The sequence below is a fragment of the Myotis myotis genome, unplaced genomic scaffold (assembly GCF_014108235.1).
Source record: "Myotis myotis isolate mMyoMyo1 unplaced genomic scaffold, mMyoMyo1.p scaffold_m19_p_6, whole genome shotgun sequence".
Classification (NCBI taxonomy): Eukaryota; Metazoa; Chordata; class Mammalia; order Chiroptera; family Vespertilionidae; genus Myotis; species Myotis myotis.
The window spans coordinates 21,204,427-21,230,272 of record NW_023416368.1 but is presented as its reverse complement, the minus strand read 5'-3'; the positions used below and the strand labels follow the sequence as shown (position 1 = coordinate 21,230,272).

General features: G+C 42.9%; 1 protein-coding gene across 8 annotated transcripts in view; it reads left to right on the top strand.

The window, feature by feature from the left end:
• Window positions 1–36: 36 nt before the first annotated feature.
• Window positions 37–25,846, top strand: part of HMGXB3 (HMG-box containing 3) — a 46,641-nt gene continuing 20,831 nt past the window's right edge. For 2 of the 8 annotated variants that reach the window (XM_036311940.1, XM_036311939.1), the window contains exons 1-11: window positions 207–340; window positions 2,940–3,078; window positions 4,311–4,485; window positions 8,541–9,038; window positions 10,109–10,207; window positions 12,036–12,167; window positions 16,371–16,789; window positions 20,522–20,697; window positions 20,834–20,931; window positions 22,876–22,974; window positions 24,503–24,652. In XM_036311940.1, the coding sequence (XP_036167833.1) occupies window positions 2,942–3,078; window positions 4,311–4,485; window positions 8,541–9,038; window positions 10,109–10,207; window positions 12,036–12,167; window positions 16,371–16,789; window positions 20,522–20,697; window positions 20,834–20,931; window positions 22,876–22,974; window positions 24,503–24,652 (1,983 nt within the window). In that variant the 5' untranslated portion in view covers window positions 207–340; window positions 2,940–2,941. Of the gene's footprint in view, window positions 341–513; window positions 647–2,939; window positions 3,079–4,310; window positions 4,486–8,540; window positions 9,039–10,108; window positions 10,208–12,035; window positions 12,168–16,370; window positions 16,790–20,521; window positions 20,698–20,833; window positions 20,932–22,875; window positions 22,975–24,502; window positions 24,653–25,846 lie in introns of those variants that run through there. The other 6 variants (XM_036311935.1, XM_036311933.1, XM_036311934.1 and 3 more) reach the window with 6 other exon arrangements.

Sequence of the window (25,846 nt, the reverse complement as noted above, 5' to 3'; positions counted from 1 at the left end):
GGGCCCTCTGCAGGCGTCGCTGAAGAGCCTGCGGAGTAACCTGTGCTCCCACACCTGCCCTCCAAGACCTCCTATCGCGACTCGGAGGAGGAGGAGCAGCGAAAGGGACTGTCGCGACTCCGCGCCGTGTGTCGCCGGGCGGGGCCGCGGGGCCTGGGCTCCTCCAGCCCCCGGGATGCGCGCGCGAGCCCTCGCCTCCACTTCCTTGTTGCCACTGTCACGACTGGAGCCGCCTCTCGCCGACAGCGGGGAGCGCGAGGGCGCGGGCCAGCCCGCTCGTCGAGCCCCCGGGCCGGGTGCCTCCGGGAATGTGAGCCGCGCGGCGTCCACGCTCCTCGGGGTAAGTCCCGCCCTTGAGCGCCGCGCTGCACCGCGCCGCGACCGGCGAGGCGACCTCGAGCTGGGTGGGGTGGCTCCGGTGCCCCGTGCCTTCTGCAGAGTAGGAGCTGTGAGCCGTAGTCTCCCGCATTCGCATTCGGTACCTTTGGGATATGTGGGACGCAGAGAGGGGAAGGAACTCATCCAGAGTCAAACCGTGTCCATAGCTGAGCCGTCAGCGCTGTCGCACGAGGTTGGGAGGAGGGTATGATGGGGCAGTGGAAGTGTTTCGCAAATTTCAAGGACTGCCCGTAACTCTGCTTTGCAGGTGAGAAAACTGAGACTTAGAGTAAGTAGATTGCCCAAGGTCATAGAGCTCTGCGGGCGCTGTTAAAATGTGTAACTGAAATTAGAATCCTGTTTTTCTGCCCTTCCAAGCCCTTGGTTTTAACCTTTATATTGTCCTGCATTTTTTTTTTTTTTTTTGGGTGGGGGAGGCATTGCTGTACTGAGGCCTAGGATCTGGGTGCTAAAACCCTATGTGATCTCTTGCAATTATTGCTTTTCTCTGCAAGACTCTGCAGGGCTGAGAAATCAGTTAAGGGCAAAAAAGTACGGTACCCACATAGCTCTGGTTTGAACTCTAGCTTCCCTTACCCATTGAAGGCACTGGCCTCTTACTTACCCAGCCAAATTGCGGGTTATGTTCTCTTTCACTATGACAGACAGTATGTAGGGGTGTGTGTGTGTTTTATAATGGGGAGGGAAATAATTTAGAGATGACACAGAACTAGAAATAACTTTGGGAATAGAATAATGACTTCTTATCCTAGAGTATATCTTTAAAATTATAGGTGAAATATTTTTTTGTCTGTATTTTCTACGAAAGAGGTTTTTAGCTTTCACAGCATTCTCAAAGGGGTTCTTGCCTCCCGAAAAGTTAGGAGCCATTGATTCTTTATGTCTCACTTGAGGAACAAACTGAAATTTACGGTTTGTCAGAGATGACATAGTTAGAGCTCTAGACTTGGATCCAGGTCTCCTGACTCAACATGCTGTGCTGTCTTTTTCATTATACCCCATATGGTACTTATCATTTGCGTAGGGAGGGCTAAATGAGATGTGAGTGGGCTTGGTAATGCACAGATCAGCCCTGGGTTTACTAGCACAACTCCTTCTTCCCAGAATCCTAAATTCTCTGCAAAAATTGACAGATTTTTAGGAGCAAGAATGTTATTTCTTTCTCATAAAATGCACTTGGTTTTTGGGAACCTTTCTGCCTCCAAGGATTGAGTCTCGTGGGTGAAACTCCAACTTAGAATGTAGTAGCCACAGCTAACTCATTACGCTGTTGTATGTCTTTCTTTTACCAGGAAAAGCTGTTGGTAGATTTTCTGTTTCTTAGACCAGTGGCAGAAAGCTAATGTTGGCCTGTCAGATTACTCTTTACACCGGTGCTACCCAATGCCGTACCTACTATTTAAGTTAATTACAATTAAAACAAGATTAATTCCTTAATCATACCAGCTATATTCCGGATGGTCATTAGCCATAAGTGGCTACCATATTGGAGAGCACAAATAATAGGACATTTCTGTCATCGCAGAAGGTCTGTTGAACTGTGCTGGTTTAGAGGGTTGCCAGTGGAGGTGGGGAGTAGTGTAGTATAATGAAAGAAGGCCTAGGTAATTGGGTTTTTGAATTGAAAAAAAAAATCTGTCATGCAAGTCCTATTTGCTACGGTGGCCTTGGGCAGGTCATTACCACCTTGGCCAAAGATTATTCATCTTTCATAATGAACCCTTTCTTTTGTACAGCAGTCGACTATTCTCAGGTAGGATTGTAGCTATGATGTCCTTGAGCCTATCCAGTAAAAATCTGTAGTAAGGTGGGTGAGATATCTTTTTTTATCCATGAGAACTGAACCTGCAGCTAAAGGACCCGCCCGAAGTCACACAAGTTGGCAGAGTGTAAAGAAATCTCTCATATACAGTGGGGCCTTGACTTACGAGTTTAATTCGTTCCGAGACCGAGCTCGTTAAGGAGCTCCTTAACTCAAATTACTCTATCAACTCAATGCAAAAAATCAGCCGAGAGATAGCTGGTATCTCAAAAACTCGTTAGTCGGGAAACTCGTAAGTCAAGGCCCCACTGTATAGGCACTTACTGCATGTTTGAATGAATGACTGAGTGAATGAAGCAGTTTGCTTAAGTTGATGAAGCATGAGGAAGGGAACTTCTGACTCCTGGCCACGTATTCTTTTTACCTGTTACTATATGGGATTCTTATAACGTGGCACTAAAATCTTTGAGCCGAAGCTTTACTGTGAGTATCCCATCAGTGAAAGGGCTAAAAGTTAGTGTTCCCACATTTGTCTGGTCAAAGGACTCACCTGGGGCGCTCGTTAAGCATGCAAATTTTCATACCCTCTAGAGATTCTGATTCAGCAGGCCAGGGGGAATCCTGAAATCTGTATCTAATAAGCACCCCCCAGGAATTTCTTAGACCTACTGAGTTTGGGAAATGACTCAGCCTTACGGCCCTGGCAGAGCTAAGGAGTCATTTGCTGTTCCCTTTAAGGTGGATTCTTGAAACATATTTGTGTTTGACTGTCTCCTAGCCATGGATTCATCATATGATGGTACTGAGGTAACTGTTGTGATGGAGGAAATTGAGGAATCCTACTGTTACACCTCCCCTGGGCCACCCAAGAAGAAGAAAAAGTATAAAATACATGGAGAAAAAGCCAAGAAACCCAGGTTAGTCAACATGTTTTGGTAGCTGGCATTTATGAACAGTAGCTGCTTGGAGAGCTATGTTGAGGAAGACTTTAAAGCTGCCATATTAACTGAGAGTGCCATGTCAGTAGAAGTCTCTGGATGGGCATTGGGGTTGTGGGAAAGGGAGATGGGGAGTGGGGATGGGAGACTGATGCCAGCAGTTGCCATTCCTGGCTAGATTTTGGTCACGTTTCCAGGCTGTCAGAAGAAATTGTACCATACCAATGGTGGAAGCTATGTACAGCAGGTCCTCGAATAACATCAGTTTCTTCAGTGTCGTTTCATTATACCACTGATGGGATGCTATAGGGCAGCGGTTCTCAGTCTGTGGGTTGCGACTCCTTTGGCGGTTGAACGACCCTTTCACAGGGGTTGCCTAAGACCATCCTGCATATCAGATATTTACATTACGATTCATAACAGTAGCAACATTACAGTGATGGAGTAGCAACGAAAATAATTTTATGGTTGGGTCACAACATGAGGAACTGTATTTAAAGGGCCAGAAGGTTGAGAACCACTGCTATAGGGACTTAACTCTTGTTTATATCAATTAGCCTATGATAAATTTGGTTTCATTTTACATTGTTTTGTCACAATTCCAAGAACCTGTCAGTGTTCTTGGGAAGATTTACTGTACAAAATAACCATGTTATTTATTATTACCATTGTTACTATTTAAATATTTAAAATAAAGCATGAATAAAAACGTGGCATTATAAATAGTACCAAGATACCTATAAAAACTATTCAAATTATAACTCTGTTTCCCTCTTAATTGTGAATACTTCTAACTTCGTGCTGCATTGGGTCACTGTGATAATTCTACTTGCTTCCCTCTCTCAGCCTGAGATGACCAAAGTCTGTAAAGGCAGTGAGTGGTGGTCTGACTATGTAATCAGCCCCCTAACTAACCTTCCTGAGGGTGGAATGACAGGGCAGCTGTGTCTGTCTTTGCTCATATTGGGTTTTAACGCCAGTCATCCTGCAGAAAAAGGTCCATGGAAGTAAACCAGACAAGCCTTTGCTTCCTGGCTTCTACAGAGATAAACCTCTGATGCACCATCTAGGGGTCTTATTTAAATGTTTCTTTGCTCCAGTTCTTATTTAGTTAAATGCTTTGAAATGAAATACTGAGTTTTGTGTCTACCTCTTCACTGTTCAAAACTAGTTAAATGAGGGAAAACCTTAAGAAGTCATTACTTCCTCAGGTCGGCTTACCTTCTGTACTATTATGACATCTACCTGAAAGTTCAGCAGGAGCTCCCCCACCTCCCACAGTCTGAGATCAATAAGAAGATTAGCGAGAGTTGGAGGCTTCTCAGCGTGGCTGAAAGGAGTTACTACTTGGAGAAAGCCAAACTAGAGAAAGAAGGTTTGGATCCTGTAAGTAATTTTTCCCCCAATTTATTTCTCCTTTGGTTCAATGATAAAGGCCTAAGGGAGATCAACCCCTGTTCCCCTGTTTCCTCTTCTTGGGACTTTGAATTGAATTGAGTCATTTTTCTTTTGTCTAATATTGCCTGCTTTAATTTTGATGATATGTACTCTTTTGTCCTCTGGTTGCAGCAGTACATGGAGATGGCATTTTCTGAGTTATCTGCAGCGAGCCTTAGATTCCTTTTCTGAATTTTAGCATATCTTGGAGCCCTTTTATTCTTATGGGTAATAAATATTTTCCTTTATACAGGGCAAAGGTAGGTTTACAATTGGTATGGAAAAATATAATACCAGAATAAACTCTGTTTCATGTACTTACAACTGTAAATCTACTTTTGCCCACCCCCTATTGGCATTTCTCCTACATCAAGAATGGTCATGTTATAAGTTGAACATAATATAATTAATTTGTGTTCTAATGATTACTGTCAGGTATAATGATCAGCATTTGGGCTCTGTGTTTAGAGATAGGTATAGTAGCTTTGTATAATATCATCACTGATGGCTCTGAACTTTGCTAGAAGCAGAAATGCAAGGTTAAAGCAGAAAATGATGAAGGAGAATGAAGGTTTGAGTGCATAGATTAAAGAATGAGCAGGGAAGCGTTTGGGTTTGTGTCCCTCAGCCATTCTGTTATTCTAGTTCACAATAACAAAATTCACTGACAACTGTTAACACCGCTATGTTTTTAAAAACTAAAATTCCTTTAGGAAAATAACCTTGTTATTGCTTGCTGAGACCTTTTAACTTTAACTCCATTTTTTTAATTGAAACAATTGTCTCTAACTTCTTTTTTATAATGTAAAGCAGAGGTTCCCCAGGAATGCAACTGTTTGGCAGAACAGGCTGTATTTTTCCTTAGTGGAGCTCATTCCACTGCCAATTAGATATTTTGTCCTTATTGGCTTGGCATTCCTCTTCCATGAACAGCTTTGTGTTACCTATAGTGTTGACGATGTCACTGTGTACTTCCTCCTCCAGATAATTTGTTTATGAACTGTGGATCTGGGAAACAATCACTGCGGGGGAGTGGGGTTGGGGGAGAGGAAGCCGAGGCTAGAAGAAGTACACATACTCCCTTTGGTTTACCCATTATAAAGTCAACAATCTTTTAGCCCATGATACCAAAAAATTTTCACCTAATCTGTAGTGATTTTTTTTTGCGGGGGGGTTAATTCTCACCTGAGGATATTTTTCTATTGCTTTTCAGAGAGAGTGGAAGTGAGGGAGGGAGGGAGGGAAAGAGGGAGGAAGGAAGAGAGAGAGACATCAATGTGAGAGAGACACATCAGCTGGCTGTCTCCTGCATGTATCCTCACAGGAGGCGGAGAACGAACCTGCAACCCAGGTACGTGCCCTTGACCAGGAATTGAAGCTGAGACCTTTCGGTGCTCAGGCCGGTGCTCTATTCACTGAACCACACCAGCCAGGGATAGAGTAGAGATATGGTTCTTAAAAAGACATTACTGTAGGTCTTATTAAGACGTTAAAAAACATAAAATAAATCCTCTGCAGTGATTCTTTGTTATCCATTTTTAATTTATATCTACCATTATTTTACCTCTGCCACCAGAACATGAATAGATTAGCTCTGATACTGACTAGCTGTGACCTGGGAAGAACCACTTAACCTTTTGAGTTTTGGTTTTCTCATTTGTAAAATGGAGATAATTGTATCTGCTCACAGGGTTTTAAGTAGATAATGTAAAGCACCTCGCTGAGTTCTTGGCACATGCTGACTCAGTCAATAAATATCACTCTTTAGTAGATTAAATGTCCAGTGACCATATAATAAGAAAAGGTGGCATTTAATGAGCATCTGGACCAGCGGTTCTCAACCTGTGGGTCGCGACCCCTTTGGCAGTCGGACGACCCTTTCACAGGGGTCGCCTAAGACCATCCTGCATACCAGATATTTACATTACGATTCATAACAGTAGCAACATTACAGTTATGAAGTAGCAACGAAAATAATTTTATGGTTGGGTCACAACATGAGGAACTGTATTTAAAGGGCCAGAAGGTTGAGAACCATTGATCTGGACTATGCCAAGACTGGTGAGGCTTTAGGTCAAGGGTGGGGAACCTTTTTTCTGCGAAGAGCCATTTGGATATTTATGACATTATTCATGGGCCATACAAAAGTATCACCTTAAAAATTAGCCTGCTATATTTGGTCAAACATTTAATTAGCTCACCCCTAATGCCTTGGCAGGGCCAAACCAAATGATTTCAAGAGCTTTATAAGGCCCACGGGCTGGACGTTCCCCACCCCTGCTTTATGTGCTGTGTTTGACCTCACCCACATTGCCTGGTGTGAAGGTGAGACCCTCTGCCTGCATACTTTGAAAGCGTATCAGCGTACTTGTGGCATGCTGTCTCCTCAGCAGCCCCTCAGGTCTCCTACCAAGGGGTAGAGGCCATAGTTCCAGTGTTATTCCTTCCAGTTTGTAAGATGAGTGTCTTTTAGGCCAGTGGTCACCAGCTGGTGGTCCGGGAGGTCCAAAAGGTTGGTGAGCGCTGATTTAGGCCATCCTGATTTCTCTATCCTTGAATCTGTTGATTAAGTCCAGACCATCCTGTGCATTTGCCATTAGTTAGTTTTGTTCTCCTGACCTGTCTGCTTCAAAGGATGACTTGAGAATATCATTTCTCCATTATCTCTTCAGTAAAGGTTCCATAAAGGATTCGGTCTATCTGCTTTGCTGTTTCATCTGAGTGCTTCCTTTGTACCTTAAGTGGACTCATTGACTATTGCTTTTGATTTAAGATCCTTTTGTAATTGACTTAGTGTTTCTTTTAAAGTTGCTTCTGAAATATTTTTTGTTCCATTTCAGTTCTCACTTAACTATTCACTTTGAGCTTTTCTATTTTTCTTATTGGGTAACTTTCAGTTTAAATTGAAAAAGAGGAAAAAACCACAAAAAGGAAAAAACGCACAAAAGCACCCTTTTCTTGGTGCCAATTAGTCATTCAGGGTTGTGCTTCTAGTAATACCTGGTTTCCCTTAGTGGAGCCTGTCTGTCACTGCCATTTAGATATTTTGTCCTTATTGGCTTGGCATTCTTCTTCCAGGAACAGCTTTGTGTTACCTACAATATTGGAGATGCCACTGTGAGTCTGGGAAACAGTCCTTGTGGGGGGGAGAGGAGGCAGAACATTTTAGTAGACCTGGCCTGGAGTTCCAGCTTTTTACTTACTAGTTTTGTGTTTTGGGAAAGGTTACCTCCTTGAGCTTCAATTACTTCATTGCCATGTGGGAATAATAGTATCTAACTTAATAGTGTTGTTTTTAAGGTTAGGAAATTATTTTCTGAATTTGAAGATCCTAGGTCAGTGTTAATATTGTATTCTTTCCCCCACCCCCAATGTATTTAGGCCCTTGTCAGATAACCCCTCCCAAAAGCACGTTCTCTCATGAGGCCTTGTTAGCTCCATGGTCTCTTCATCCTCTTCTTTGTAATTTGGGAGAAACCAACAATGTTTGGACTCTTGCTGCCGTGAGTTCCAACTAGGCCTTGACTTGTAATTTAAGCTTTTTGCTTTTTTTATTGCACATTATAAATTCTGTTGTTTAAATTTTCTGTTACTGTGGAATCCTAAAGTATCAGAGATGAAAAGGAACTCATAATTAGCCAGATTCAGATCCCTCATTTTACAGTTTGGGGAGCTAGTCCAAAAAAGGGGAACGGATTTGCTTGAGACTGTGCCAAACATGGGGTTCCCATTCACAGTTTTGGATGCCAAGATCAGTGCCCTTTTAATCCATGTTCTCAGTCTCCTGTGTGAATGAGCAAGGAAACTATATTGGTTAAAGGGAGATTCAAATGAAGATGGCATTGCTGTTATAGAGGCTGAACCTATCTAAATCTTAAGTCAAGAGAGTAGAGTCTTTCTGGTCCCTTTTGCAGGGAGAAGAAAAAGCTGAGATACGTATATCCATGTTACCTTACTCCATTTATCTTTGCTTGTCTCCTTTTTCCTGACTTCCTCATCTTCAGAACTCTAAGCTCTCTACACTGACCGCTGTGGTTCCGGACATCCCAGGTTTCCGCAAGATCCTACCCCGCTCGGATTACATCATCATCCCCAAGAGCAGCCTGCAGGAGGACCGGAGCTGCCCTCAGCTGGAACTGTGTGTGGCCCAGAACCAGGTCTCCTCCAAGGGACCATCTCTCGTGTCCAACACAGCCCTGGAGACAGTGCCCAGCCATGCAGGCATGGCAGAGCAGTGCATGGCTGTGGAGGCCCTCGCTGAGGAGGTGGGAGCCCTTGCCCAGCCGGGTGCTGTACAGGAGATCACCACCTCAGAGATCCTCAGCCAGGATGTGCTCCTGGAGGAGGCTTCCCTGGAGGTAGGGGAGAGCCACCAGCCTTACCAGACAAGCCTGGTGATTGAAGAGACCTTAGTGAATGGCTCACCAGACCTCCCCACCGGAAGCCTGGCTGTGCCTCAGCCCCAGGTGGGGGAGAGCATGTCAGTGGTAACAGTCATGAGGGTAAGTGGCTTTGGTACTGATGTCTTTTACTTCCTCGAGAATTACTAAAAATTCACAGCCAGCACCCTGCCGTGTGACTCTGGAGATATGGACTGGAGAGAGCTGCTGACGGGGCATTTCTAGTGGGACTGGAGTCCTCCTGAACCTTCTTGCCCCTGGGCTTGATCCAAGTTGTTTCCTGTTTCTCAGGCAAGTTGCTAGCTCCTCTTGCCCAGCATAGGTGGAACTTTCCCCATATGAGGTAGTACATAATACTTTAGCAGGAAGGAGGAAATGGTATGTGGGCTACCCATGAGATAAAGCCAGGGTCTGTCAGGTTTAGTATCAGTCAGGATTTTATGTTTCCTGAAGATTGTTTCAACAAACAAAGTGGCACCTTGAACTGTGTAGGAGATTTCCACATGGTCTTCATGGGTGCGGGGTAGGTAGGAAGAAGGGGGAGTTCTCTTCAGGTTGATGGGACTAATCATTGAGGAAGAAGAGGCAAGTCTCTCTCCAGAACTTACATGTTATGCCCAAGTGAGGGGAAAGAGCAGTATCAGTGATCCCACAGCCTGGACCCCTGAAGTAGGAAGATGCCATCATGCCCTTTGTTACACTTGGTAGGATGGTATCCTCAGAGGCAGGACCAGCATGCTGCAGCCCCTGTGGCCTGTAAAGGTGAGAGCAGGTACCTCTGCAGAAGAATCCATGCCAGGCCTGAATCCATTTTATTGTTTGTTGCCTCAGTGCTGCTTATGATAACGAAGCATGCACTGGCCAGTAAGGACATTGGATAGGGTCAGAGGGTTGGGTTCGTTCACTAACTGCTTATGTGATCTTAGGAGATCTAAGTCTCTGAGAACCGTTTTTTTTTGTTTTTTTTATCTGTAAAATGAGGATAGTATGTTCCCTGTGGTAATGTTTCTTTCCTACTTTTATTTGCTCTTAAGTAAACTTCTTATTTTGAGACAATTGTAGATTCTTTATTTTTTTAAATAAGCACATTGTGGTTATTGGACTCGATCTGATCTTGGTGTTGGGGGAGGTCCTCGGTGTTCTTCACTCTCTCTCTCTCCATGTGCCCACAGGATTCCAGTGAGAGTAGCTCCTCTGCGCCAGCCACACAGTTCATCATGCTGCCTCTTCCTGCCTACTCGGTTGTGGAAAACCCCACCTCCATCAAACTGGTCAGTGTGTGGGGATTGATGGAGGCTAGGCCTCCAGAACAGTTCTCTTCCAGGTAGTTTCCTAGGAGTCTTAGACCTTCGGACGCTGGGACTGGCGAAGTTCTCAGAGATTATCTGGTCATTCAGGGTGTTGGTGGCCAAGCTGCAATCCAAAGCTTGGTCTTTTTTCCTGGTGCCACACCACTTCACACTCATTCTTGCCCTGTTGTTACCATTATCATAATCACCTTTTCCTGGATGTCCTGAAAGAGGTAGCCAGGTGGCAGCTGGGTGTTTTCTCAAGGGAGGTTTTCGGTTTTTTTGGGCCAGGCTAGGGAAGCTGGGATTGATAGCTGAATACAAACTCATAAGTGACAGAACAAATCTGACAGGGAATGTTTTCTTTCCAGCATTAATTTAGAAATGGTTCATAGCTAATTTCTACTTATAACTGCCATGTAACAGCCCATTGTAATACAGTCTGTAGAAAGGGAAATCAGTAGGGATGGTGAGAGCCAGTGGCCGAGTATATCCATATGCAAATAAAATTGACCCTTGGACAGCAAAGTTGACCACCTGTACAACTTTGAAAATCTAGGTATAACTCAAGCAAGTCTGCCCTCTGCATACTTGGATGGCCAACCAGGTATCAAAAATAGTACTTAAATTCTGGGTTCTACCGGAGTTCCCTCTTTTTTTAGTGACCATGGTCTACTTTTTTTTTTTTATCTCTGAACCCTAGGTTCCCTGATTTTTAACTAATAAGAATGAAGATGAAGCACATTCTTTGAAGTATTCAGAGCCATAGGGTGCAGCTGGGTGCGTGGAAATCGTGGACCAAGAATTAGAGAGATCTGGTTTCTAGGTTTACCTCTGCCCTTGAGTTACTACTATTTGAGGCAAAGCATTTAACTACTCTGAACCTCAGTAGGAATGAACTTGAGAGCATTGTTAAGAGCATTATATGAGATACTATGTAAAGTGTTCAGCACTGTGTGATTCCCTGCTCAATTAATAGCAACCACTCTTATCACAAGAAAAAAAATTATAATTATGTGTACTCATGGGTATTAACTAGATTTATTGTGGTAATTGTTTTTGCAACATACACAAATATTGATCATTATGTTAGACATCTGAAACTAATATGTCGGTTATATATCAATTTTAAAAATAGCAGCTATTACGATCTTTATTTTTCTGGTGCCTAACTATAACCTTGGACAGCTCTCTTTTCTCATTTGAACTCATTTGCTCCATTTCTTTTTTTTTTTTTTAATATATTTTATTGATTTTTTACAGAGAGGAAGGGAGAGGGATAGAGAGTTAGAAACATTGATGAGAGAGAAACATTGATCAGCTGCCTCCTGCACACCCCCTACTGGGGATGTGCCCACAACCAAGGTACATGCCCTTGACCGGAATCGAACCTGGGACCTTTCAGTCCACAGGCCGACGCTCTATCCGCTGAGCCAAACCGGTTACGGCTGCTCCATTTCTAAAAAGTACACTAGTTGTAGCTAGTCAGACCTTTCCAACTCCAACCATTTATACCATGAACTAGAGGCCCGGTGCACGAAATTCATGCAAGAGTAGGCCTTCTTCCCCACCTCCCCCCTCCCCCCGGCTGCCAGCACCGGCTTCCTTCGGAGCCCCGGCTTCATCTGGACGGTCGTCCAGAAGGAAGTCCGGTCTAATTAAGCATATTACACTTTTATTATTATAGATTGCCTATCCTTCTACAAGCTGCTATCCTGCTGGCATTGTTGTGGTGATAATGGTCATCAGGATCTGAGAGAGGTTAGACTGTGGTGTTGATTCTGACCCCCCCCCCCTTTTTTTTTTACAGACCACTACATACACCCGCCGAGGCCATGGGACGTGCACCAGCCCAGGTTGCTCCTTTACATATGTCACAAGGCACAAGCCACCTAAGTGCCCTACCTGTGGTAACTTCCTAGGAGGGAAGTGGATCCCAAAGGTAAAATCTATTGGCCATTGCTGATTTGGAAGTCCACAAAGTAGATTTTCCTTCAGAACAGATAACTTTAAAAATTAATGTTTATTTTCATTTTCTGACCATACAAGTAAGTCAATTTCATTGTAGACTGTTTTAAAAAGAAAGAATAAAATGTTACCCATAAGCTTATGCCATCCAAAGAAAAGCTATTATTAGTTAATATTTTGGTCTTTTTGTGTGTGAATATATAAGTTCTGTATCTTGCCTTTTTTCATATAATATATTATGCCTTTAAATATTCTTCAAAAACGTTTTCTGTAATGGTTTTATAATTTCCCATGGATGACTATCCCATGTTAATTTATTCATTTTCTATTAGGGTTAAATTTTTAACAGCCCATTCTTTACACTGACTGTTCTTGCTATTTAGATGTGTAGCGCACATTTTCTCACTCCTTAGCTCAAAGTCCTTTTAATCTGTGCTCCTATTAAAAGTGGAGGTACTTAACTAATACTCAAGATCTTTCATAGTCTAACTTTCCAAACATATACCATTTCTCTAGATAATTGATGCTTTGTAAATACATGAGCATCAAAGCTATGCCCTGTGAAGTTCAGTTCAGCACATGTTGTATGCTTGGCATTTAACTATATAAATCATACATGCTTGTCACATTTTTATATTAGACTGTAAATTATTCAGGGCCCAAAAGACTAAAATAGTCAGGGATGGTTTTATAGAGGGGATGGTCTAGATCAGTAGAATTTGGGTAGATAGAAAAGGAAAAAGGGCATTGTCTTTGTGAAAATAGCTTAGGCTGGGATTGTGTTTGTAATGTGTTTAACTCAGCATAGTCCAGGTTTATTTGTGTAGATAAAACTTATATTGCAGTATACTTATTAAGTTTATCTGGGGCAATTTCCACACAACATCTCCTTGAAAAATACTGGGATGATGATTTTTGCCCTCTGGCTCCGTGTTGAAGCTCAGGATAATACCAGTTCCAGGAAACAGGCCAGGATAATAGGTAGGAAAACAGTCCTGGAGTTAGCTTCCTCAGTTCAAACCTCTGCTTCCCAAGTTTTTAGCTATGCAACCTTGGGCAAGTCATTTTATGTTTCTACTCTTGATTTAGGTTTCCTTTCATTTGTAACTATAAGTAAACAACATTACCTAACTCATTAGGGTTGTTGCAGGAGTCCAGTGAGATTATGCATGGAAAATGGATGACACATTCGTGGCATTATTAAATCCTCAGTGAGGCTTCATTCCTGTCGTCGTCATTGGCAGCAATATAATTATTGTCTCTATTATTGTTAGTAATTCGATCTTTCAAGGGGCAGGAAGGATCTAGTGCTAGTGTGTCTCAGGAGGTTTTGTCCAGTGTCTTGTGCGTACTTCTGGTGTGCCTCTGTGAAGCCATCCCATTTATTCCCACCCTAGTTAGTCTTCCCAAAACGTACTTCCCCAGTGGTAGTAGGGAGATTGAATTGGATAGTAGTCGAACCTTCCTTGGCCTTTCTTCACTCATGCACAGAAGGTCTGTCTGTTGACCTTATTTCCTATGCTTTTGCATGGAACAATCTTAATGACCCTGTGCCCTTCACTTGAGATTATGTTTTTACTTGGCTTTCTTTTCTTTTTCATTTTATGTCTTTTTTCCCACCTTTGATTAAAATAACTTTGAGCCTTGGTTCTCTTTCTGAGATGAAACTCATGACATGAAGACAGTTGGTTTTTTTATCTACTTGTCCTCATATTGACTTGCTAAGTCAGAAGTTTTCCCCAAAGGTTTTTCCGAGTTACTGTGTAAAGGGTAGATTCTATGATTTCTAAACCTCATAGGAATGAATAAGTGAGTACAAGAAGAAAAAGAGTAACATTTTAGCATTAATGTACTTTGAATTTTGGAGTTAAAAGTGACTTTGGTTATCAGCTAGTTCAACTCCAAGGTTTCAGCTGAGGGGAAATAGATTCAAGGGAAGTGACTTGTTAAGTTCACTAATTATGCCAGCGCCTTTTCTTCCACTAAAACACACTTTTTAAGCATTGCTAACATTTTTTAGTTCTGATTTTTTGAAGCAAGTATAAATAGTTTCTAAAAGCTCCAAATGTGTCCACACCAGTCAGGAAACGACTCAACCTTTTCTCGTATTGTTCTGGAGCTCATACTGGCTAAAATTAGCCCCAAAAATGTGTGGCATGGTTCCCAGTGAGTTGGATGGAACAGAGGATGGTATAAAAGGCTCTGTAGCTCAGCGCCTCACTCCTTTGTTCTCTGATGGTGCTAATTGAGGTCTCTGAGTGGGCAACTGGTAGTATTTGCCTTTCATCTTGAAAGAAAGGTGACGTCTAAAAAGGGGAGGCTGAGTAAGGAAACCTGAGATCACCAACTAGAATTTTAGCTTATTGCTTAAGTTATCCAGTTTTCCTGCCAAGGATCTTTGTCTAAAATAGTCTACTTAAGTGGGCAGTGTTTTGCTCAAAGATCTCATCTTAGAAGCTTAGTTTAACTTGTCTCCTATTTTTCTGCAGACTTTTCCCTCTTTAGCAGTCAGTAAGCCCTGTATCCTTTACTCATCCTTATGCGCCAGTGGGTGTTAGAATCTGAGAATGCTTTATGGAGATTTCTTAAAGTTCTTAGCTAGAGGTGACATGCTGCCTGAGGGGCTTTGGAAGGGTGAGTGGTTTTTGCAAATCAGTCACTGGAAGGTAGTGATAAAATTTAATGACAGCACAGATGCTGGTGGAGTGGGGTCATCTGAAAGGTTATCTTGCTGCTGTTGACAAACACTGAGAACCCAACTCTCTTATTTTATAACTAGAGGCCTGGTGCATGCCATTTGTGCACTGGGGCACGGGGCCGGGGGGGAGGGTCCCTCAGCCCGGCCTGCGCCCTCTCACAGTCTGGGACCCCTCGCTCCTTACTGCTTGCCTGCTCGCTCGCTGCTCCTTAGTGCTGCCACAGAGGCAGGAGAGGCTGCCCACCACAGTCACTGTGCTCACCAGCCGTGAGCCCAGCTTCTAGCTGAGTGGTGCTCCGCCTGTGGGAGCACACTGACCACCAGGGGACAGCTCCTGCATTGAACCTCGGCCCCCTGGTGGTCATTGCGCATCATAGTGACCAGTCCTTCCTCCATTTGGTCGATTTGCATAATAGCCTTTTATAGGATGAGGAAATGAGGCTTCAGATAGAGCTTGCCTTGGGCCACTTGAGTAATTAGGAGTGAAGCTGAGCTTAGATGGAACCCAGCTTTTATGTTTCATGTCTCCTAGTTTACAGTGCCTTTCACTACACACATAAAAGAAAGAAACCTTTCTGAGACCTTTCCTGGAGACAAGTACTATTTAAAAAATTTTTTTAGAGTGTGTATGTATATAATTATAGGGTGGAGCAAAGTAGGTTCCCAATTGTGAGTATGTGAATCACAGAGTTTATTCTTATATTATTTAGTCATTATTATATTACTTTCCATATGAACAACTGTAAACCTACTTTTGCTCCACCCTGTGTATACATGTATGTATATATGCTGATTGCATAAAAGCTAAAGCACCAAGGAATTTTTAAAAGTAGTTCTGAGATAGAAGCTGGTATTTTTAGTGATTTTGAATATTTTCTAGCCCATAAATAATAAGTATATGAGTTATATTGACCCAGGGAGGAGTTTGTAGCATATGTGTAAGTCAGGCTTAATATTCACCTGGAAGAATTTGGGACAAAAGATAGACTTTTCCCCAACAAAGTTAGAGGCCTCCAGTCTGTCTCTGTAGATTGTGAGCACATTGGGATTAACTGAATCTCATGAAGGGACCACCAAGATAAACAAATTAGGACTTCCGGGCCCAGTATGATAGTGTGCCAGCCTCTTCCTACACATAGAGGAAAGTAGGCTTTGAACAGTCAAAGGTCAAGGTAAAAAATGTCAGTGTTTGTTTGCTGAAACCTAAAGAGGCATGCCAGTAAGAAGTTTGTGAGGAGAAGAGCTTTATCCTAACTCGGGCATTAAATACTGTAGTGAAAGGGACCTGGAATCATATGACTTAGATTCAGGCCAGTTTCATACTTGGGACCTTACATTAGTTTCCACCTCTCTCTGGCCTCTGCTTCCTTATCTGTTGCCCATACATTATTGTTATGAGGATCAAATGAGAGAATATTTGTGAATGTGTTGTCAGTTGTCAAGTGGCATATGCATACAAGGTATTTTTATTTTTTCTAGGAAAAGCCAGCCAAAGTCAAAGTGGAATTGGCTTCTGGCATCTCCTCCAAAGGCTCTGTGGTTAAAAGAAATCAGCAGCCTGTCCTCACTGAGCAAAATGCCTCTAAGGAAACCACCTCCCAACTGACTCTGGAGAACTCGGAAGCTGTAAGCCAGCTCTTAAGTGTAGCTCTTCCAAGAGAAGTGGGTGAGGAGAATGAGTGGGAAGAAGTGATCATCTCAGATGCCCATGTTTTGGTCAAGGAATCTCCTGGGAATCGTGGTACAGCAGTCACTAAGACGCCAGTGGTCAAGAGTGGTGTGCAGCCTGAGGTCTCTCTGAGAACAACCGAGAATGACAGTCCTAGCCCAGACATGCCACCACCAGCCGAGGGGACCAGCACTTCCAGTCCACTTCCTGCTTCTAAAAAACTTACAGGGTAAACCACTGTGTTTATACATTATAGGATTGCCTTTAGAGTAACTCATGTTTGTTTTGTTCCATGCCCTTACAGCATTCCTGAGAGGCCACAGAGCCATTAATGGCTCCTATTTTGGAGGTACAAAAACCAAGGCCTAGAAACATGGAATGATATACCTTTCCTCTTATACTCTGCTGTCAGGTTCCTTATACATCTCTTCCTGTCAGTTTCCCTAAAGCCATTATCAGGGTCTTGTTGGTACAGGCTATGGGCAATATTATAAACTATTCAGTCCTGATACTGGATTGGAAAGAGAAGCTCTGTTAAGGCTACCTTACAGAATGATTCCTGTCATGGTGGTCAGAGAACTCAGTTGTTTGTGACTGTCCCTGGCTTCCATTTGACCTGGGCATAGTCACTTCATGCCTCTTTGTTCAGTTCTCTCCTCTGAAAAATCTTGAATTGAGTATTGAAAAAAATCTTATCCTCAGTGGCTGACTATATGGACGGAAAAAGATTGTAGGCCTTGCAGATGGGAGAAAGTCCATAAGTGTCAGCTTATCCCCCCAACCCCCCTTTACCTCTTTTTTTAAAAAAATCTTTATTCAGATTATTACATTTGTTCCTCTTTTTTTCCCCCCCATAACTTCCCTCCATCCAGTTCCCACCCCACCCTCCCTCACTCCCCATCCACTGTCCTCATCCATAGGTGCACAATTTTTGTCCAGTCTCTTCCCGCATCCCCCTCACCCCTTTCCCCCCCAAGAATAGCCAGTCCATTCCCTTTCTATGCCCCTGATTCTATTATAATCACCAGTTCATTCTGTTCATCAGATTATTCACTTGATTTTCAGATTCACTTGTTGATAGATGTATATTTGTTGTTCATAATTTGTATCTTTACCTTTTTCTTCTTCCTCTTCTTAAAGGATACCTTTCAGCATTTCATATAATCCTGGTTTGGTGGTGATGAACTCCTTTAGCTTTTTCTTATCTGTGAAACTCTTTATCTGACCTTCAATTCTGAATGATAGCTTTGCTGGGTAAGGTAATCTTGGTTGTAGGTTCTTGGCATTCATCACTTTGAATATTTCTTGCCACTCCCTTCTGGCCTGCAAAGTTTCTGTTGAGAAATCAGCTGACAGTCGTATGGGTACTCCCTTGTAGGTAACTTTCTTTCTCTTGCTGCTTCTAAGATTCTCTCTTTGTCTTTTGCTCTTGGCATTTTAATTATTATGTGTCTTGGTGTGGTCCTCTTTGGATTCCTTTTGTTTGGGGTTCTCTGCGCTTCCTGGACTTGTAAGTCTATTTCTTTCACCAGGTGGGGGAAGTTTTCTGTCATTATTTCTTCAAATAGGTTTTCAATATCTTGCTCTCTCTCTCTTCTTCTGGCACCCCTATAATTTGGATGTTGGTACGCTTGAAGCTGTCCCAGAGGCTCCTTACACTATCTTCGTATTTTTGGATTCTTTTTTCATTTTGCTTTTCTGGTTGGGTGTTTTTTGCTTCTTCGTATTTCAAATCGTTGACTTGATTCTTGCAATCCTCTAGTCTGCTGTTGGGAGTCTGTATAATATTCTTTATTTCAGTCAGTGTATGCTTAATTTCTAGTTGGTCCTTTATCACAACCTCGAGGGTCTCATTAGATTTCTTGTACATCTCATTAAGTTTATCGGCAGTTTCTAGAAAATTCTTGAAAAACCTTAAAAGTGTGGTTTTGAACTCTATATCCAGTAGTTTGCTTTCCTCCATTTCTGTCATTTGTGTCCTTTTTCTTTGTCTCCACATTTTTTATGCTTCCCTGTGTTGACAAAGTGGTTTTCTGTGCTGAGTGTCCTGTAGGGCCCAGTGGTTCAGCCTCCCCAATTACCTGAGGAGGACACTCTTGGTGCACCCCCTTGTGGTCTTTGTGCACAGTCTTGTTATAGTTAAGCCTTGATTGTTGTAGGTATCACTGAGAGGACTTGACCTCCAGGCCAATTGGCTGTGAGAATCAGCTGTGTCTGCAGTGGGAGAACTTCTGTGCTGGAGACACCCCTCTGGGGCAAGACTTGCTTCAGTGGGGCTTTGGTGCTCACTGAGTCTGCCCCCTGAGTGTGTCCTTTATGGTTCCACGGAGCTGCAAACTGGATGGTCCCACTCTGACCTCTGGGCTTCCTGGCTCCTGGATCTGTAGGGAGGTGCTAATCTAGCCTTTGCCTGAGGCTATCCAGCAAAAGCCTCCCTGCAGGGCTTGGGCGGGGCGGGTCCCACGGGATCAACAGGGCGGGGCTAGCAGTTATGGCTGCTCTCAGTCCTGCTCTCAGAGGCTCTGCTTCTCAGTGTCCCGGTAATCGCTACAAGCCCCTCGGAGAGAAAGCTGCCCTCGAGTTCCGACCACTGCCAGATAGTCCCACTTCTCCCGTATGAGTCTGGGTCCCTAGAGACTCGCCCAGAACTGGAGCTCAGAGCTTGAGACTCCCTCCCGATTGAAAACGACAACCGTGCCCTCAGCCGCCAGCCCGCTCCGCACGCACCTCTGCACCTTAGTATTTTACTTCCGCACTGCGCCTCCTCTGAGTCTTGGTATGCTTTTCTCTTTCCTTCTAGTTGTAGAATTTCCACTCAGCCAGCCTTCCTGTGGTTATGGATGATGTCCGATCCGTCTTTTAGTTGTATTTTTGGAGTGGTTGTTCAAGGCAGCAAACTCCGGTGTTTTCCTATGCCGCCATCTTGGTTTCTTCCTTCCTTTACCTCTTTTAAGCCTTGACTGGATTCTCCATGTAGCCCCTTCCAAGAGGGGGTTGTGGTCTTGTAACTAGAAGTCCTTACTTATTCATACAGTGGTTCACAATGGGGAACATTTTGCCTTCAGGGGACATTGTGGCAATGTTTAGAGACATTTTTGGTTGTTACAACTGGGTCTTAGGGTAGGGATTACTACCAGCATCTAGCGGGTAGAGGCCAGGAAGTATCTTATCTTACAATACATATCTTACAATACATAGACTAGCCCCCACAACGAACAGTTTTCTGGCCCATAATATTAAAACTGCCCATGTTTAGAAATTCCGATTTATGTTATAATTTAAAAAAAATCTTATTGTTGAGTAGGAAATATACTTACATGGTTAAACTCAAAAGGTATAAGGAATATATACTGGAAAAAATCACCCTTCTGTCCCATCCTCAGTCATCCATTTCCATTTCTCGGAGACAGTCAGTATTCTCAACATCCTGAACGATATATTTTGAGATGGTTCTGTATCCTTAGAGGATGAAGCTCTGCACTTCAGACCTTTTGTTTGGGCAAGTGAGTCACTTTAGCACACATGGATTGAGGCCTTCTATGGTACAAGCTCTGTGCTCAATATGTGAGCTACAAAGATGAAAAGAACAAAAACGAACAGACTGTTCTCCTGGGTCTCTAAGTGCTCTCATATGGGAGATTGATACACTCTAATTACAGGCAGATGAGATGTTACATTATTTAGGCACTGTTTTTGCACCTTTTTATCTTCATAATAAACCCATGAAGTATATGTAATTACTGTCCCATTTTACATATTAGGAACTTGAGGTTAACGGAAGAGTGAAATTACTTGCCCAGGGCCACAAACTACTTCAAGGTTTTATTTGAAGCCTTCTGTCTAAAGTTTGACAGTTTAACCACGAAATTATCCCTCCAATAAAGTGCTATTTAGAGACTGCACTTTTCTTTTTCTTTCTCTTGGTTCTGAATTTCTAGATTTTCCTTCTTGTTTTCTTCAGAGTTGACCTGATCACCCCTGGTCCCAGAGCTTCAGAGCTTAAAGGCAGAGCACGGGGCAAGCCTTCATTACTGGCTGCAGCAAGACCCATGAGAGCAATTCTCCCGGCTCCAGCTACTGTGGGCCGAGGCAGCAGCATGGGACTGCCCAGGGCCCGGCAGGCCTTTTCCCTGAACGGTAAGGAGTGGGACAGACCTGGGAGGAGGGACTGTCTAATGGGAAGGGGACAGGAGTGGGGGGTTGAGAATAGAGATGAGAGACTTAGGGAGACAGAATGCACTTAAGTTACCAGTTTGGCTCCTGGTTGTCCCAGATAAGACTCCCTCTGTGAGGACTTGTGGCCTGAAGCCAAGCACGCTGAAGCAGCTGGGCCAGCCCATCCAGCAGCCATCTAACACTGGTGAGGTGAAGGTAAGACGCATTCCCTTCCCTGAAGGAGCTGTTGCTCCGAGAACAGGGGTTCCATTTAGTGTCCTAAAGACATGCAAAAAGCAGGCCCTTATTCTTACACTGTGGACCTCTGGGAGGAGGTTAGCATAAATGAGTTACTGCTTTTTAGTTCATTTCTTTCCTTGTTTTAAAATAAATGTATGTTTTAAAACTATCTAGAAATAATTGAAAACTTAGAAAAACACTTGCACGAGTAAAAATTAGCAAAAACACAGAGCACCCATGTACTTGTTACCCAGTCACCTATTGATAACGTATTAGTCCATTTTGCTTTATAATATTACTCGTGTGTCCTCCCATATATGTGTGTGTATAAAATATACATAAGTTATGGCCTTTTACTTCTTAATGCTCCAGTATGTGTTTCCTAAGAATAGGGATATTCTGTTACTGAAACACTGTTACAGTGTTCCAATCCTGTTAGTTTTACTCAATTATGTCCTTTATAGCATTTTTCTACTGGAGTACAAGGTCTGGACTAAGATTAGATACGGTGTTTAGTTGTCATGTCTCCTTAGCCTCCTTTAAAAAATGAATGCATGGTACTAGAAAATATAGAAAATTCAGGTAAGGCAGAAAGAAAATAAGTCCCTTGAGATTCTGTCACCCGGAACTAACTCCTATTAACAGTCCAGTGTGTCCTCCTTTTGCCTTCAAGTCATTTCGGCACTTGTGTGTGTGTACTTCTTTAATACAATTTTTTAAACTAAAAAAATATAGCTCTTACTCTGTGTACTGGTTTGTAGCCATTTCAGTCCAATTTAACAATATATAGTTACTTAAGATTTCCGAGGTTCAAAATTCCATGTATTCAAGCACATTTATTCTTAGATTTATTTTTTAGTTCTTTTGCCATTTGTGGCTAGAATAGTTATAATCAAAATTCCCTTAATCAGCATTGTTCACCAGACTGCTTTTTGACCAAGATCCTCAATAGGAAACACATTTTTACATCACAGCCCACTAAACATACATACAGCCACACATTAAAAGTTTAATGAAGCAATGACCTTAATTGTTTCCAGTCACTGAGGTGTTTTCCATTTCTTTTTTCAAAGTGCTAGTTTTAGCTCATTAAATTTCACAACCCCTCAGTGGATTATGGCTTATAGCTTGAAAACCCTGTCATGGACCAAACTGAAGCAGGAAAATTGGTCTACCATCTCCCTTGCCATGTGCACTGTTGGGTAACTTCCTTTGTCTGATAGTTCTAAATTTGCCACAACAAATATATCAGCTGGCTTTTACTTTGAAGGCTAACCTGCTTGTCATCCAGGTGTTGTCAGCACTGAGTGCACCACTTTGTAGATTTCCAGCCCTTAGATCAGTCCCTTTATTTTGTAAACTTCTCGTCTTCTCTATAAATAGCTTTCTTTGGTTTAAAAAATTGTTATTTGTTAAAATAAGCCCTTTTTTGTAGTCTTAAACTTTAAATACATGAAATTTTATGTTCTGTAAATCAACTTAAATTCAATATTACAAAATACTTTTAATTTAGAATGCTTTCTTCATCTTTTCTTTTTTTAAGTACATAAGTAGCGTCTACATTGAGTATAGAACATTTGACACTTTATAGATAGTGGTAAAGGGGAAACAATCATGATATCCTCTCACCCTGGAGTACTTTAGTGAATAATCCTTCAGACTTCTTTCTATGCCAACATTATTCAACCACACTGCTATTAGATGCTTTTCTCCCTTGATAGTATTTGTAGATCTGATTCCTAGTGTTTCTAATGTGCAGTGTTAGAAGCTGCACAGAAGAGTGTGGCAGTCTGTGAACCTGCTCCTTTGGAGCATGGCTCTGCAAATTTCCTTGGAAACTGTTCCCTCAAGCTATTTTTGAACACAGGATCTCAGGAGTTTGAGGTTCAGACACACTAAATAATTTGTTCTGATCCACAGCTACCAAATGGCTCAGCCAACAGGACGTCTCAGTTCAAAGTTGTAGAAGTCAAGCCTGATATGTTTCCTCCATATAAGTACAGCTGCACTGTCACGCTGGTAAGTGCAGCCTGGAGACGGGCCCAGAGGTGGATTGATTTTTGTGGTTCAGGGTGAGTAGAGGTCTGGTGGGTGGGGAGTAGTGGCAGTCAGGAGTGAAAGGAGGGTCAGGGGTAGATCACTGATTTTGAACGCCCTGTCACTAATACCAGTGAGAGCTCCTGGGCAAAGTAGCTAGATTTGTTTTTCCCAGGAGAGATCAGTAAAGCTGAGATCAGGGTATTTCATTGAAAGTAGTTGGAGATGAGAATCTAGTCCAGTTTAGCGTTCAGCAATCTTTGGACCTTTTAGCCTCAAAAGTGTGTTCCATATACAAGTTTGGGAAATGTATTCTTCCTCCCCAAAATAGAATCTCATTCCATCCTAGTATCTTACAGGGTTTGAAAAGTACTTTTAGTAAAGCAAGTTATTTTCGTTAGCCTGGCATTTTCCACCAAGGTTTTCCCTTTCCCTCTTTTTTATTTTTAACATAACACAGATGTGTGACTCTGGGGTCATTCTTCTGGAGGTAAGCATTGTGGACAGTGGAATAAACACTTGATGTCTAAAAATCCTAGTCCAGAAGTGGACCTGGCTCTGCTGCTAGCATGCCCTCTGACCTTGGGCAAGGCTCTTTCCTTCTCTGGTCCTCAGTTTTTATTGTCTCTAACATGCTGCGTTGGTTTCTCTTGTTCTTAACATTCTCGGATTTTGTTGATCCTTACGATGTCAACCAGCCTTTGACAGATTCTCTGGCTAAGTTGAGTAAGATACATAGCTTTTGATAGAGCAGCTACATTTTTATAAATTCTTACCGGATAAAGAGTCCTTCACTCAAAAAAAGCTGTATTGAGCACCTGCTGTGTGCCAGGCTTTGTACTGGGGATTCAGTAGTGAACGAGACAGCACAGGATGGTAGTTTAGTACGTAGTCTGGCCTGATCTTTAAGGAGAATGTGTCTCTTATCCCGAGATCTCAGGTTTCTTTTTCCAAAGGCTTAATTACTGCCTTCTGCATGCCGTGCATATTCTCGTCACGCCCTCCCTTTGGCTACAGTTGGCACTCTGGTTACCATCTGGTGCAAAGCTGCCCAGGACCAACCCACTCTGACTGATTAGACAGCATCTCATCATAGGAGACTAAATGCCAGAGCTTTTAGCTTCAGTATTTTAGAAGTTACAATTTCTATGTAGACAGGGCTGGAAGTCTTTAGTACACCACAATCTCTTTCACTCTTCGTTAGAACAGGCCTGCTTCATTCTGCCAGCTGCCTGAGCCTTGGAGGCATTCGAATCTCTGACCTTGGACAGCCAACTCACTTGTTTGACACCGGGAGAAGGACTTGACAAAATGATACAGGCTGTATTAGAGTAAAGGGGAAACTGCAGAAAAGGATCTTGCTTCAAGGCTCTTTGGAAATTAGTCTAAATCTGGTTTTGCATTTGCCACTTTCTTCTCTGATTTATTGATAGCTGGTCATCCTGGTTCTTGGCTCTGTCCAGGTTTAACTCAATTTTTAAAGAATTGAACATTGGTCTTACTTTTTTAGGATTTGGGCCTGGCTACATCAAGAGGCCGGGGAAAGTGCAAGAATCCCTCTTGTAGTTATGTCTACACCAACCGGCATAAACCACGGATTTGCCCCAGTTGTGGTTTTAACCTTGCCAAAGACCGGACTGAGAAAACCACCAAGGCTCTCGTGAGTTCCTTCCCTAAACACATCCCTTGGCCTTGGGTTGGGCTCTGTTAACAAACCTATTTTAGTAGAAATAAAAGGATGCCTTAGTACATGATAGTACCTAGAGCACCAGAACTGGAAACAGATTATAGGTTCTGAACCTGGGCGAGTGCCTCCTTATCATTGCCAGGGTGAGGGAATTGATCAGATACCTTGATCTCTGAGACCCTTCTGGCTCCATGAACCAAAGAGAATGGTAACACAGGCCTTAAATAGGATTCAGAAGAAGAGGTGGAAAGATTACATTCTTTTAGCTCTGAGGTCTGATAGAGGGCCTGTTAATAGTATTTTAGTAATTAGAGAATGCCAACCCTAAGACTAGTTTAAATCGCTGCCTCTCACATTCCTTGCAGAGCTTTTGGCTAATCACAGAGCTGTACTCCTAGCAGCCTTGTTAGCAAGCCTACTTTCTGAAGTTGAATCAAACTATTTGAGTGATAAAACACTTGGTATCCTTAGGGCTTGCTTTTTATTATTAGAACGAGGAAAAATGGGCTTTTTCAGAGGTTTTGTGAATTTCCATATGTGAGTTTTCTTAAGTGAACAGAAAGTGACAACATCTTTGGCAGCAAATAGAATGACTAGGATGAGAGTTATTAGAGGAATGTCAACTGATCTGCCTTGCAGGGGAAGGATGGCACATGGTCAAGGTCCAAGTTGGAGCCTGGCCACTCCACATCTAAGCTGGGTCTTGCAAAATGGGCAGGATTTGGATGGAAGGGGAAGGCATGCTGTACTCACGGACAAGCGTGAGCAAAAGTGAAGAGCCAGAGAGTTGGTGGGTGTTCACATGGCCAGAAGAGAGGGTGTATGGGGAGGAGTATGAAAAGTAGCCTTGAAAGTCACGTCAGGGCCCTGTCATGGAAGATCTTTAATGCTGGACTGGGCAGTGTGTCTTTTAGTCCTGGGGTCCCACTGAATGTCCTGGAGCCAGAGAGAGGCCCAGAAGAAGTTTAGGTGAGGAGGGATACCTGTATGGCTAGAACTGAGAAGCGGAAAGGATTGCTTCAGGCTTCAAGGTTTCTTTGCATATGGGGAGAGGCCTTTCTAGCAGGCGAGTCTCATCCCCTTGTCTCTAGGTCTGTTTCTGTGCTTGGGGTGGTATTCTGAGGTTACTGTCTTTATGAGAAAGGGAATGTCTGTGGACATTCATGG